The sequence below is a fragment of the Muscardinus avellanarius genome (assembly GCF_963383645.1).
Source record: "Muscardinus avellanarius genome assembly, chromosome: 10".
Classification (NCBI taxonomy): Eukaryota; Metazoa; Chordata; class Mammalia; order Rodentia; family Gliridae; genus Muscardinus; species Muscardinus avellanarius.
Genome location: NC_137796.1, coordinates 88,518,691 through 88,533,436, shown reverse-complemented (window position 1 = coordinate 88,533,436; position 14,746 = coordinate 88,518,691). Strand labels below are relative to the sequence as shown.

Below are 14,746 nucleotides of genomic sequence, written 5' to 3'. Positions count from 1 at the left end.
TCAGGGATGTTCATAGCCGGTGGGCAGAGGGTTGACGTGGGGATTGTGGAAAAGAGTGTGGTTGCCGTCCCCCCAGGAGTAGGGCTGCGGAGAGAGGGACGATGTCAGCGCTTGGGGCCTGGGCTCCCCACACCCCGCACCCGCCCTCTGGGTCCCGCCCGCCCGGTGCCCGAGGCTGGGGCCGCCGCCTTGGTACCTTGGTGCGGATGCGGAGATGGTGGTAGGGGATGAACTCGGGGCGCTGGTGGTGGCCGGCGTGGAGCCAGCAGTTGAGGGTGCACAGAGCCACGCTGGGGAGGGCCAGCACGAAGGTCAGGAGGCGCCAGGTGCCGGCTGGGCGGGAAGAAAGGCCAAGGTGAGATAGGCCACTGGGCAGGGGGAGGCCGCGGAAGGCCCGGGGACGCTCAGCCCTGGGCCTCATCAGCAGACCGTGTGTGTGTGTGTGTGTGTGTGTGTGTGTGTGTGTGTGTGTGTGTGTGTGTGCAAGCCCACTGAGCCCCAGGGTGAGGCCAGAGACGCTCAGCCATGGACGTCACCAGCAGACCAGGGTGTGTGTGTGTGTGTGTGTGTGTGTGTGTGTGTATGTGTGTATGAATGTGTGTGTGTGTGTGTGTGTGTGTGCAAGCCCACTGAGCCCCAGGGTGAGGCCAGAGACGCTCAGCCATGGACGTCACCAGCAGACCAGGGTGTGTGTGTGTGTGTGTGTGTGTGTGTGTGTGTATGTGTGTATGAATGTGTGTGTGTGTGTGTGTGTGTGTGTGTGTGTGTGTGTGTCTCGAGGGAATATGTAGGCAAACCCGGTGAGGCCGGGGACGCTCAGCCATGGGCGTCACCAACAGACCAGGTGTGTGTGTGTGTGTGTGTGTGTGTGTGTGTGTGTGTGTGTAGGCAAGCCCACTGAGCCCCAGGATCAGGCCCCACCACACTCACCTCCTGCGCCTCCGTGGTCTCCTTTGGCCGCGCTGGCCAGGCCCCTGCTCAAGGACCTCAGAGGCAGAGCCATCGCAGAGACCCGCCGCGCTGTCCTTCCTTTCTCCTTCGGAGGCCCGGGTTCTCCTCCCCTCTCTCTGAGCCAATCACCTGTTGAGTCCCAAATACAGTAGCTACTATTTTTAGGGGTTTTCTATATTTAAAGTGGGGCCCAAATGACAGGAGATCCTCTCCAGACAGCTGCTTAACTGGGCCTTCTGTTTTGACAAGGGGACATTTAAAGAACTAAATTTAAAAGAACATGCTCTTCTTTCTTATAGTTTCAGGAAGCTATATTATTTAATACTCCATCCCCAGTGGCTGGCATGCATGCAGTAGGCCTTTAATAAATATTTGTCGAATAAAACAAGGATCTTTGGGAGGGGGGGGGGTCTGGGGATTGAACCCAGGGGCATTCGACCTCCGAGCTACACCCCCCTGCCCTATTTTTTATTCTTTATTTGAAACAGTTGCGGAGGGCCTCACTAAGTAGCTGAGGCTGTCCGCTAACCATGATCCTCTGGCCTCAGCCTCCCGAATGCTGGGATTACAAGCGTGCACCACCACGCCCGGCAAGGATCTTTTAGAATATGAGTTTCTTTCAACTGTGTGCTTTATACTTTAAATTTTTTTTATAAAATTTAAGTAATACAAAAGTGTGCCAGCTTAGAGTCTGGCACAAAACAGTAGCTCAGTGTGTGTATTAGTCACAGTTCCTTGCACAGGACAGAACTCAATCTAGCTTAGTTGTGAAGATAAGCAACTGAGGTGGGGCGTGGTGGCGCGCGCTTGTAATCCCAGCATTCGGATTACCCCTGTGATCCCTGTACTCGAGAAGCCGACAAGGCGACAAGGCATAGGACAGTTAAATAATGTCCTGCAGCCGGGCGTGGTGGCGCGCGCTTGTAATCCCCACGCTTGGGAGGTGGAGACAGGAGGATCGCGCTGGTTCGGAGCCAGCCTCGCTGGTTTAATAAAAAAAAACATAAAATAGGTCTGGAAGTGTAGCCCAGAGGTAGAAGGGCTTCCAGGAACCCCAGTACCACCAATAAATAAATAAATCAATAATGTCCTGCAGTGTCCCTCCCTGCAGCCAAGTTAAGAGAGCAATGAGAAGGAGTCTGAGCCAGAATGTCCAGATCCGCATTATCTTGAAGGACGCTGGCTATCTTTCACGCATGCTGGGAATTAGAGCCAGTTAGTGTTACCTGCAGAAAGCTGCTTTCTTGAGTCCAAGTTCCCTGGGATGCGGGTCAGACAGGGACAAAGCGAGGTGAGCTTGCTGCTGTCACTGCTGCTGTAGCCTAGCTCGTAAAACCCTTCTCCTTGTGGCGCCTGGTGTGGACCAGAGCGCCGTGGAGACAGACAAGCTCACCCAGCCGGCTGCCGCTGGGCAAAGTCTCAGGAGGGATTGGAGCTGCTGTTTTCTGGGGAAGCACTGGAAATGCCACGTGAGATAGAAGTGTAGCCGTCCAGCTGCTGGCACTGGACTTTCTGGTGACGCCCCTGGCCAGCCCATCACTGGCTCTTCCCCATCAGCGATTCTCAGTAAACCTTGTATCTCACATCCCGTCCCTGAGTGTCTTTGGTCTCTCAGCAACCTATCCAACTACCCTAGCTCAGCTGGGCTATAGATGTCACAGGTCAAAAGAGGGGTGATCAGCTCTCTGCCCTTGGGAGGGGCGGTACACTTGTTAGAGTGTACCTCTATTGTTTCATGTCATCCGCTCAATAAGTATGTGAAAGAAAAACTTTAAACAAATTAAATTTAACAGAGTTTATTGGAACAAAGAATGCCGTAGCTCTCTAAACCACAAAGGGTTGAGAGCTGTGCCTGTGTAGTGTGGACAGTGAGCTTTAGGGAAGTAAAGTACAGAAATACTTTGATTGGCTACAGCTAAGCATTTGCCTTATTTGACCATGGTCAGACCAGTTTGTCTGAGGAAAACATACTCCTAAATTAGATTTTGGTTGGTTTTCATACTCACGTTTTAGGGTTTTTTTGTTTCGTTTTGGTTTGGTTGGGGGTTTGGGTGTTTTTTTGGTGGTATTTTTGTTTTGTTTTGTTTTGTTTGTTTTTTGCAGTACTGGAGATTGAACCCAAGGGCATCCTACCTCTGAACTACACCCCCAGCCTGATTTATCTTGAAGCAGGGTTTTATTAAGTTACAGAGGGCCTCAGTAAGTAAGCTGAGACTGGTTTTGAACCTGTGATCCTCCTGTCCCAGCCTCCCAAATACTGAGATTACAAACATCCACCACCACTCACCAAGCTCAGCTCAAGGTACAGTGGGTTTTTTGGGTAGAAACGCAAAGTATGGAACAGCCTCAGGCCACTGCCTCCTTTTCATTACATTTAACCAATCAACACCCTCTTCCGATAATAATACCCAAGATTTTGCGAAAACACCCCTTCCCTTTCCTATTTTCAGTTCAGTTTAGGTGGGGTTGATGTCCTCCTCTGGCTCTAAGAGGGGACACGTGTTCCAGGCCTAGTCAAATAGCATATCCTGTTTGGTCTTTGGTGATCAGTCTAGGGAGGAGCACAGGTCCTCAGTTGAGGGACTTTGTTAGACTACTGAGACACAATGATACTTTAGCTGAACTTGGAGCTTCTGGGGCTTTAGATTGAAGTCAATATTGAAGCCTTGTGTGTGGGGGGTGCGGTGGGGGAGTACTGGGGTCTGGACCAGGGGCATTCTACCTCTGAGTTACACCCCCAGTCCTTTTATTTTGTATTTTGAAACAGGGTCTCACTAAGTTGCTGAGGCTGACTCAAACCTGCAATCCTCTTATCCTAATCCGCCTTCCTGTGGGCACTGTGAGGTCTGGCTGTGAGGCCTGGCTGGAGGAAGTGGAAAATAAAGAACTCTAGCAGTGGTGGGAAAAGTGACCCTAACCAAACCAACTCCCTCTCCCCAGCCCATATCCTACCTGTACAGCCCCCTGTCAAGACCACCAGTGGGGAAAAGCCACTGTATAACCATCCCTCCCTCCTAATCCCCTAGCCTGTAAGACAGGGGCCCCGGACTCTCGTGGAATCTCTCCTGGTCAGGTGCCTCCTCCCAAATTTATCCCCAAATAAATCTGTTCCTGCTGTTGAGCTGTGCACTCCTTGTCCTGTTATTTACCAACATACGATATTTACCAACGCTCCCAAGTACTGGGATTACAGGCATAAAGCACCATGCCTGGCTTCTTTTATTTTTTAACTCATGAACGTTTTCTGATTATTTATATTTTTCCTAGTGACCCACATTTTATGTCTACATTCAATTTTTATTTAAAATACCATTTTATCAATTTTTTATTAGTGGAATATATCATTAGTAGAGATAATGCTGTAACTTGCATCTTCATAGCACACAGAGAGGGCTTTGGAGATTTTTTCTGTTGCATCATAGGTGTAGGGATCCCAAGAGTACAGCTGCTGCCCTATATGAGAAAGGGTCTCCATAGACAGAAGCTCTTCCAACAGGCTGAATGGACTGCTGTTCAATCTGCTAGTGCCTGGGATTGGCCCAGAGACTGGTCCAGCCACAGTGCCAGGGCTCATTCTTGGTTTTGAGGGCTGTAGGAAACCCAAAGCAATCTTGACAAGCCTTCCCTGGGAGTCCGTGGGGACATGTTAGTGCCTCAGTCTTCATGAAAATGAAAAGTCCTGCAGGCTGCCAGAACCTTTGGTCTAGTTAGCCACCATAGCCTATCATCCTCTACTCCACCATGGTTGTCCCTTCCTATGCTCCCTGTCATTAGTCTAACCCAGGCCTTCTTTAGTGCACCCCTAGAATATTTTTTTGTTTTCTAACTGGCCTTTTTGTTTGCGCATATGGTACTAGGATTTGAAGCCAGGGACATTCTACCTCTGATCTACATGACCAGCCCTTATTTATATATTTTTCTTTTGGAAACAGGGCCTCACTAAGTTGCTGAGGCTGGCTGCAAACCCGCAATCCTCCCGAATATTAGGATTACAGGTATGAACCACCACATGCAGCTTCTCGTTGGTCTTTTTTTGTTTTCTCTGTTATTATCTCACGCAGGTTATCAGATGTTTCTTATTATTAGGTCAGTGCTTCCTTTTTTCACAACATAAAACACGAAGAACATGTTACAACTGAGCAGCTCCCTGGGATGTGGGGTTGCTCCCAGCTAGAGGTGCCTGTCCCAGTGCTTTGGGCCACTCCAGGCCCCAGCTGCCTGCCTTAGGAGTTAGGGCAGTGGCTCTCCAGCCTGGCTGTGTTAGGTTGAAAACAGAGTTAGGGGGCTTAGGAGGGAGGTAAAAACACCAACCGGGTTATCAGAGACCGCTGTTTTATTCGGACCTGGCCCCTCCGGAGAGTCAGCTGGCTGTGGGGGAAAGGACCCACAGGCCACACGTCTGGAGAGTTGCGCATAGTCCTGATCGGCCGGCTGAGTCACGTGGTAGATTGGAGGCACCGATGTTTTATAGGCATGCCGATTCTCTCATGACATCTGTAATCTCATGATGTTTGGAGTCTTTGGAGTCTCGAGGCACCTGGAATCTCGTGATATCTCTGCTTCTGACTTCTGGGATTCCACCTCCTGTTCCCACTGCTGAGATCACGTGGGGGAGGGACCCGACTTATCATCCTGGCCTTTTGGTGATAATGGGCAGAGACTGAGTCTTAAGCTAGTTCAGGCTATCAGGAGGCGTCATAAGGAGGCCCCTTGGCTGGGAGAGGTCAGGTCCTCCGGAAGTGGGCAGGTGGGAGTATGGCTGCAGCAGGAGTCAGAGGTTACCCTGGACAGCTTGGTGATGTTCATTCAAGGAGATTTTAACAGACGAGAAGCTATTAAAAGAAGAAGCAAATCGTGAGAGTGGGTCCCAGGTTGGGCAGGAGCCCACCAGCTACTGACCCTTGCCCGGAAGGGAAGGAGACCAGCAGCTGCTGGGCCTTGGAGTCCTTCGAGATATGAGGTAGATTGTCACTGGATTTATTAATATATAGTCTCATTTTTCCTGAGAAAGGCACATGCCACTCTTTTTAGCAGTGAGTGGGTTTGGGTCAGTCTGGTCAAATGAAAACATGCTATTGAGTCAGAAGCATCAGTAATGGATTTTAGAGGGTTTAATACTTATGGCTGTCTGGCATCCAGAGAGGGAAAGCGCCATAGTATGTAAACAAGAGGACCTGCTAAAATAAAAACATCAAAGAGAATTATGCCGAGAAAAAGGAAGCTTAGTAGGCACCAACACTGTGCAAGAGAATTTGTCATGGGACTGTTGTAATGGAGCCCTTTTAGATCTGGCCCAAGCTTCAGGCAGAGCAATTTTGTCCTGTAAGAGGGCCTGTAGTATGTGAGCAGGAGAGCTTGCTGTCAATCCCCTGTAACAAGATTGGAAAAGGAAAATTAGGATCTGAAAGGATGGAAGCACTGAGGAGGCAACCAAAAAGGAAAATGGCTTACCTGCTACCTGGAGAGTTATTCTGGGCTGGCAAGGAGGATGAAGGTTGAGGGGTCCAGGAGCCGTCAGTCTTCGGCCAGACTGAGTAGGGCCAACAGCAGGGCCTGGTCTGGAAAGGTGGTCCCCCTGTGCTGAGGCACCTGGGGCTCACCGCTTTTCCAAGGGCACTGTTCCAGTGGCCCTCCTGGCCACACGCTGGGCATGGTCTGATTGGTGGGTGTGGCCTTGCCGCACTTGAGGCAGGCTCCTGGAGGTAGTCGTCATTGCTCTCCTTCACCCCTAGGTGGCACTCCAGAGGGCTGAGCCGCCACTGCCAGCCACAGGGCAGCTACCAGGGATCTGCCCTTTGGCAAAGTCAGAGTGTACGCTCCATCTCCACCTGTTCCTCTCTGGAATTAAAAACTTTAAATGCTGTGTTAAGCAAATCTTGGATAGGGTTTAAGGACCATCCTTAGCCTTTCTTAATTTTTTTGAAAAGCCTCCTGAGTTGGTTCCTTAAGGGAGGATGGTAGGGGGAACAGAGCAGGTTAGAGTGGGAGGCTGTCCTGGGATAGGATGGTGGCTGAGGCGGTGAGGAGATCCTCAGAAAGCAGCGCCTGCAAGCCCGCCAGGTCAGACACTGGCACCCACGTGTGTCCACAAAATGTGGACTGTGCCTGTGACTCAGCAAAATTGCAGGCTGGCGCAGGCCAAGATGGCGACTGTGTAACATCACAAGGTCACGACCAAGATGGTGATTGTGACATCACCAGGTAGTGACTACATGCCATCGCAAAATGGCGGCTGAAAGAAAAATGGCAGATGATGGGGAAGAGCATTTGGAGGGACGGAATGCAGGGGGAAAAAATCAACGATTTCCGACCATTTACCAGACCGCTTACAAAAGCTCTTGACCATTCTTGGGCCACTGCAACCCATTACCCAGGCTAGACAGGTGCTCAGGGCATAAGTCCACTGCTAGTTTAAAGGTTCGACTTCCCATAATTGGTTCATGGGTGAAAACGAAGAACAGGAAACTGGTATCCCAATTTTCCTGAACAATCATTTGGAAACTGGGGTTAAGAGATAGGGAAAGACGTCTCAGTTCCTTCTCAAAAACCGGAGGATGACCTGGTCATCCAGAGGGTGGTCCCAGTGGACTGGGGGACAGTGGGTCACCAAGCACTTGGATTTCGGGGTCCCAGTGGACTGGAAGACCCAAGTCCAGAACCCGCTAACCAAGGGAAGGGGAGGGAGCTTACCGGAGTGAAGTGTTGCCAGCCAGCACCAGCTGCTGCCGAGATTACTTGCTTCTCCTCGGCATCTGCATGAAGAAGATTTCCCACGCAGTTAATTGGCTGGGCCTCAAAGTGAGCGAAGCCCCGAGAGGAAGTATTGTCTCTGGCCAAAGTACTCCCCCCACTCTTAGATATTCTTTCATAACTATTATTCTTTTGGTAATGATTCTTTTAACTTTCCACACGAATTGCTCCGGTGATGTAAGATCAGGACTGTGAGAGAAACTGAGTCCGCAGAAAATAAACTTTCTGGTAATTTGTCTAAGCCTCTAAACGTCCTCGGCTTTGCTCAAATGGTAATAAAATCTAGTCAGAATTCAGATGCTGTGGAAAACATTCCAGCAACAGCAATTACAAAATGCAGACTTCCCCTCTATCTCTGACCTTCATTCTAATCATTAACTTACAATAAAAGCCCTAAAAGGGAGGCAACCCGGTGCCTCTGTTTACCCCTCTCCTTGTGATCCTGCCTAGATACAGAGAAGATAAACTTTGGGTGTGACTTCAAAGCAGCCTAGTTGATGAGCAGCTTGTACTGCCCAATACAATAGAGCTGAAGGCTAGGAAGATTCTTGACCTTTACACCCAGTATGAGCGCTGCCCAAGACAGGGAGGTGCCACGTGGCCAAGAAATGGATATGTCAGAACAAAGGACAGATATAATAAATGTGTGTGAAAGAAAGGAAATATGGTGAGAGTAAGAAAGGATTTTTATATGAAGAAGAGCTTATCCTAAGATTATCCCAAATGGGAAAGAGAGAATCAGGGTAATCAGAAAAGAAAAGGATATTGCAAAGGATCTGTGATAGGAGTATGGATTATTTATAAGATGAATAGGCTTCTAATAAGCCTATCGTCTGAGGAAAAGTGCTCTGCACCTACGGAAGTACATTTGACAACTAAATCTAAAAACTTCATGTTATTTTTTGGTGGTTATCTGCCAAACTGTGTTGTGAGCTTGCTTAAGCTTTCAGACTTTAGAAGGCAATGCGGACGACACCTGGGAGACTTCCATCGCATTCCCCTGGATCGCCATATCTCTAGAGATGGAAAGTTCCAAAAAAGTTAAAGAAGATTCCATGAGAGGCCTATTCTCCAAGCCCTGGGTGTGCCTGTGTCTTCTGGAATTTGCCCTTTGGAGCTGCCTGTCTGCAAGGGCAGCTGGATCTGCCGCAAAATCCGGAGAAGATCCGGAGCTAATCTCTTGAATGCCGGACTAGTTTTTTTTACTTTGTTTACATGTCATTCACTATTGTTTTGCAGTGATTGCACTCCTCTCTTTTTTCTACTATTAATCTCACTGGTGAAGAATATAAATTTTCGGGGTTCTTGTAATAAAGTGTCATTCGCTCAAGAGGCTTTTGTCCATGTCAGATTCTTTCCCGAAGCGCCATGAATAGGAACTTAAAGGAATTTATTTCATAGAAGGGAAAGAATCGCTGCAGATAAGTGGCTGCAGAACTGCACCCGAATCTTTGCCCATCTTTCTGAGATAAATCGATCCCGAGCGGACTCAACAGCCATTCCGATTGAGCCAGTCTGCCGCAAGCTGCAGCAGAAGTGCTGAGAAGCTGCTGGGGGGTGCGGTGGAGCCAGGGCGCATGGCACCTGTGCCTGGTGTGGGTGGGTGGCTGGCGTAGGTGGAATCAAACGGAGGTGCACAAGCGGCATGGCTTGCTGGGCCCACAGCATGTAAACAAAAAGGCTCACAGCAGACACTGAGGCCGGACCATGGGGTGCACCGCCAGCGAGCCTGGCTGGGGGGCAGGTGGAATCGAGTGGTGGCAGCGAGTGGAGCTACATCTGCAAGTCAAGCCTGGTGTGGGTGACTGTGGCGGACACCGAGGCCTAGCCATGCGCCAGAGGTTCCGGCAGTGACTAGAGCCAAGGAACGGTGGTTGTGGGAGGTCCAAGTGGTGGGTGGAGGTCCTGGCCCGCGCAGGCGGTCGGCAGGCTAAGCAGGAGCGCGCACCCCCAACGAGCCTGGCTTGGAGTGTGTGGAACTGTTTGCCTGGCAGCCAGCAGGGCCTGCAGCGGCTGCACAGAACCTGCAAGCGCCAATGGTGGCAGGAGCCATGCCTGCAAGCAGAGCACCGGCACTGGACCTCGCAGTCGAGCCACTGGAGGGTTGGAAAGTCCGGGGCTTAAAAGAGAGAAAAAAAGGAGTAAAAAGGGGGGGAGAACCCAAAAATCCTCCCGGGTTTTGGCACCAGATGTTAGGTTGAAAATAGTGTTTAGGAGGGAGGTAAAAACACCAACTGGGTTATCAGAGACCGCTGTTTTATTCAGACCCGGCCCCTCCGGAGAGTCAGCCGGCCATGGGGGAAGGGACCCACGGGCCACATGTCTGGAGAGTTGCGCATAGTCCTGATCGGCTGGCTGAGTCACGCGGTGGATCGGAGGTACTGATGTTTTATAGGCATGCTGGTTTTCTCATGACATCTATAGTCTTTCGATGTTTGGAGTCTTGAGACACCTGGAGTCTCGTGATATCTCCGCTTCTGACTTCCGGGGTTCCGCCTCCTGTTCCCACTGCTGAGATCATGTGGGGGAGGGACCCAACTTATCAGGCTGCATATTAGAATTTTAAAATCTTGGACTACAGGGTCTCTCTTCTTTTTTTTTTTTTTTTTTTTTTTTTTCCAGGTCTGGGGATGGAACCCAGGGGATTCAACCTCTGGGCTACACCCCTGCCCTATTTTTTATTATTATTATTATTTTTTATTTTTTGGTGGTACTGGGGTTCCTGGGAGCCCTTCTACCGCCGGGCTACACTCCCAGACCTATTTTTACATTTTTTATTTGGAAACAGGGTCTCCTAAGCCAGCGCACGCGGCTGGCTTCGAACCTGCGCGATCCTCCTGTCTCTGCCTCCCAAGCGCGGGGATTACAAGCGTGCGCCACCACGCCCGGCCTATTTTTTATTATTTTGAAACTGGGTCTCACTAAGTTGCAGAGGGCCTCACTAAGTAGCTGAGGCTGTCCGTGAACCACGATCCTCTGGTCTCAGCCTCCCGAATGCTGGGATTACAGGTGTGCACCACCACGCCTGGCCAGGGTCTCCCTTCGGAGAGACAGGCCTAGGGAGCAGGGTGTGGTGGTGTATGCCTGTAATCCCAGCACTTAGGGAGGCTGACGTGGGAGAATTGCAGGTTTGAGACCAGCTTCAGCAATTTAGGAAGGCTTTCATCAATTTACAGAAACCCTGTTTCAAAATAGAAAATAAAATAGGGCTTGGGGTGCAGCTCAGAGGTGAAATGTCCCTGGGTTCACAAGAAAAAATAATAAAAGGAATGGGTCCAGAGCCAGGTGTGGTGGCACACGCTTGTAATCCCCGTACTTGGGAGGCAGAGACAGGAGGATCGCGCAGGTTCGAAGCCAGCCGTGCTGGTTTAAGAGACCCTGTTTCCAAATAAAAAAAATATAAAAAATAGGTCTGGGAGTGCAGCCTGGAGGTAGAACGGTTTCCAGGAACCCCGGTACCACCAAAAAAAAAAAAAAAAAAAAAAGAGTGGGCCCAGGATGATATTAATAAACTAATAAACTGAGGCTGGCATGATAACACACACCTGTAATCCTAATGCTTGGGAGGCTGAGTCAGGAGGATCTCAGTTTCAAAGCCAGGGCACCATAACGTAGCAAGACTCTTTCAAAATAAAAAATAAAATAAGCCGGGTGTGGTGGTACATGCCTATAATCCCAGTACTCAGGAGGCTGAGACAGGAGGATTGCAAGTACAAGGACAGCCTCAGCAAGTAGAGAGACTCTCATCAAGCTAGTGAGACTCTATGTTCCAAATAAGAAATAAAATAGGACTGGGAGTGTAGCTCAAAGGTAGAATGTCTCGGGGTTTAGTCCCCAGAACCAGAAAAAATAAAATAGGGCCAAGGGTGTAGCTCAGTGGTCAAATCGCTGCTGAGTTTAATCCCCAGAAAAATAAACAAAGGTTTGACCCCCTGAACTGAGATGTTCAAAGCTCTCAGCAGCTGGACTCAATGTCACATGACAATTTTTTTTTTTTATGGTGGTACTGGGGTTCCTGGAAACCCTTTTACCTCCGGGCTACACTCCCAGACCTATTTTTATATTTTTATTTGGAAACAGGGTCTCTTAAGCCAACGAGGCTGGCTTTGAACCTACGCAATCCTCCTGTCTCTGCCTCCGAAGCGCAGGGATTACAAGCGTGCCACGCCCGGCGCTCAGATGACAAATTTTAACCATACCAAACCATCTGAGTTGAAATGAGTGTCTAGGCTGGAAATAAACTGTACCTACTGGTAGTCACATGATGTGGCAGAAAGTTCTGAGCAAAAGCCTGGCCACTGATGGGTGTTGATGCCTGTTTGCATGTGGATGGGGGCACTGAGAGCCAAAGCCTGTGGAAGCCAAGGAACCGTAGCAGGAGGTCGGGATTCTAAGGCCCGGATCTGCAGCGATGCAGCAAGTGTTCCTGGAGGGAATGGCTGGAAAAGTTGACCCAGACAACATCGAGGTTCTTCCAGTACAAGGTGTTTGCTGGGGCTCTAGGCGCGTCCCAGAAGCCTTCTGACACAAGGCTGCCAAAGGCTCAAGATCAGAAACACACCCCCAGCCTCCCTTCCCCAGGGACGGGCAGCTGCCCTTCGGTCTTCTTACCCAGGGAGACCCCTGCCCGGCCCCGGAGGCGCAGGGAAGAGGAGGCCAGTCCCCCACATCCCCGGAGGCGTGGACGACGCTGGACCCGCCCCACCCCGCGAGCCGCCTCTGTCCACAGCTGTGCGCCGTGGGGAGGGGCCGCCGGGAGGCCCTCGGCCGTGGGGACCCGGCAAAGGCCTGGGAGCCGGAAAGTCATGAATGTGGGGGCCCCACAGCCGCCCGGCGGCGTGCTCTGCCCCGCCATGGGAGCTCCGTCCCCAAACGTCCCCCCTGCTCCCACAGCCTTCCCTGGACGGGACCGCGCTCAGCGCTGCTAAGGGGCCGCCCGCGCCCGCTCCTAAGTAGAACGAGGGAGGAAGTGTCCGGGGCGATCCCCCCCACCACCCGGGAAAGAGGACTTAGGTCCCAGTCCTAAGGACTAGGCCAGGCCACGTCGGTCCAGGAGCAGTCCGCGGCTTTGAACTAGTTACGTCACACGCAAGTGCGCCGCCCGGGGGCGGGGTCTGGGCCGGACGCATGCGCAGACGCCGGTTTCGCCCCGAGCGCGCTCCGCCCCTCCTCTCGCAGACTACCGCTTACCTGGGAATCCAGACAGGAAAAGGCCAGCCTAGGACTGGTCGGCAGCACCCCCTAGCGGCGGGAGGGAGTACTAGGATGGAGCAAGTCCAAGGGGAATGCTGGGTCACAGCGCTACGATTGGTGAGGCCAGCAAGGGGTGTTGGCCCTTGGCACCGAATAAGGAGGCACCGAAAATATTTAGTATTCCAAATAAACGGCGCTTTAATTCGATAGCTCAAAAAATTGATGCAAAAATCCATGATGAACAAAATAGCCGATTTTTAAATAAAGACAGGATTCTACCCCTCATTTTCACGACATCGCCTCACTCTAAACCTGGCCGTGGTTGGGGTAAAATGTTATCTCAACCAGGGATGGTGGTGCACGCCTGGAGTCCCAGGACTTGGGAGGCTGAGACAGGAGGATCATAGATTCAAGGCCACTCTCCGAAATTTAGCGAGACCCTGCTTCAAAAAGAAAAGCAAGAGCCAGGCGTGGTGGCGCACACTTGTAATCCCAGCATTTGGGAGGCTGAGACAGGGGGATCGCGGTTCACGGACCACCTCAGCTACTTAGTGAGGCTCTTTGCAACTCAGTGAGACCCTGATTCAAAATAAAGAATAAAAAATAGGGCTGAGGGTGTAGCTTGGAGGTAGAATGCCCCTGGGTTCAATCTCCAGTACTGAGAAAGAAAGAAAAAAAGAAAGAAAGAAAGGAAAAAGAGGGATGGGGTTGTAGATGGAAAGTAGAAAAAAATCCCTGGGCTCAAACCTCAGTACCAAAAAAAAAAAAAAAAAAAAAAAAAAAAAGCTATCTACCAAAACAAGTGGCTCACACAGGTTGTAGTTTGCTTATTTTTTAGAGTTGCATTAAAATATTATTTATATTATCTTTCCCGCCATGTGAACTTTTGTTTCAAGGTTTATTTACATGGGGAACCTAAACTAAGACAATAGGTTTAGGTAACTTTTCTTCAAAGTAGTGAAAAAATTGGCAGGGGACTAAAATGATTCTGTAACCACAATCTTTCAAGGTCTAATTCAAGCCACACTTTTTCCTGTAGAACATCTCTGACCCTTGGTGACTTTTCCTCTTCCTACTATTATTTTGATATCCATCTCATCTGCCCTGTTGTGCCTTTTTTGTCTTTGTTTATGGCTGGAAAAATGTGTCTATCTTTTTTTTTGGGGGGGTGAGGGGGTGGTATTGGGATTAAACCCATAAGCATTCTACTGTGAGCTACACCTCCAGCCCTTTCATTAGTTGTTTTGAAACAGGGTCTCACTAGGTTGCTAAGAGTCTCCCTAACTTCCTGAGGTTGGCCTCAATCCTGCGATATTCTTGTCTCAGCCTTCTAAGTACTGGGATTACAAGTATGCACCACCACACCCGGCTTCAAAATCCAGAATTTCATATTCAGTGAAATTAGCCTTCAAAAGTGGAAAAGAACCAGGCTCTGTGGCCCAGACCTATGAACTTTGTACTTGAGAGGCTGAGACAGGATGGTCTCAAGTTCAAGGCCAGCCTGACCAATTTAAAGAGACCCTATTTCAAAGCTAATAATAATTAATAATAATAATAATAATAATAAATAATAATAATGATGATGATGATGATGATGGCTGGGAGAGCAGCTCAGAAGTAGAGCGCCCCTGAGTTCAATCTCCAGTACAAAAAAAAAAAAAAAAAGACAGAGAACAGGAAAGTCCCCAGGCACCAGAGCAAGGAGGATGTCTTGCTCCCCACAGCAGATGCCTAGCTTTCTGTCTGCCCCTAGAGGCTTTGAGATCTAATTGTTTAGAAAGGGGAGTAAAAGGAAATGGGGGTGCGGAAAGGGAAAAGCAGGTCTCCTTTGAAGATTCCCCCCGCACTGAAA

The 14,746-nt window shown here is 50.0% G+C and overlaps 1 protein-coding gene across 1 annotated transcript; it reads right to left on the bottom strand.

Moving 5' to 3' along the window:
* Nucleotides 1-1,003, bottom strand: COX6A2 (cytochrome c oxidase subunit 6A2; the record flags this gene model as incomplete). The annotated part of the gene is made up of 3 exons (XM_080703422.1): nt 1-84; nt 197-333; nt 931-1,003. The coding sequence occupies 3 exons, from the start codon at nt 1,001-1,003 to the stop codon at nt 1-3; spliced, it is 294 nt and encodes a 97-aa protein (XP_080559548.1).
* Nucleotides 1,004-14,746: the final 13,743 nt, after the last annotated feature.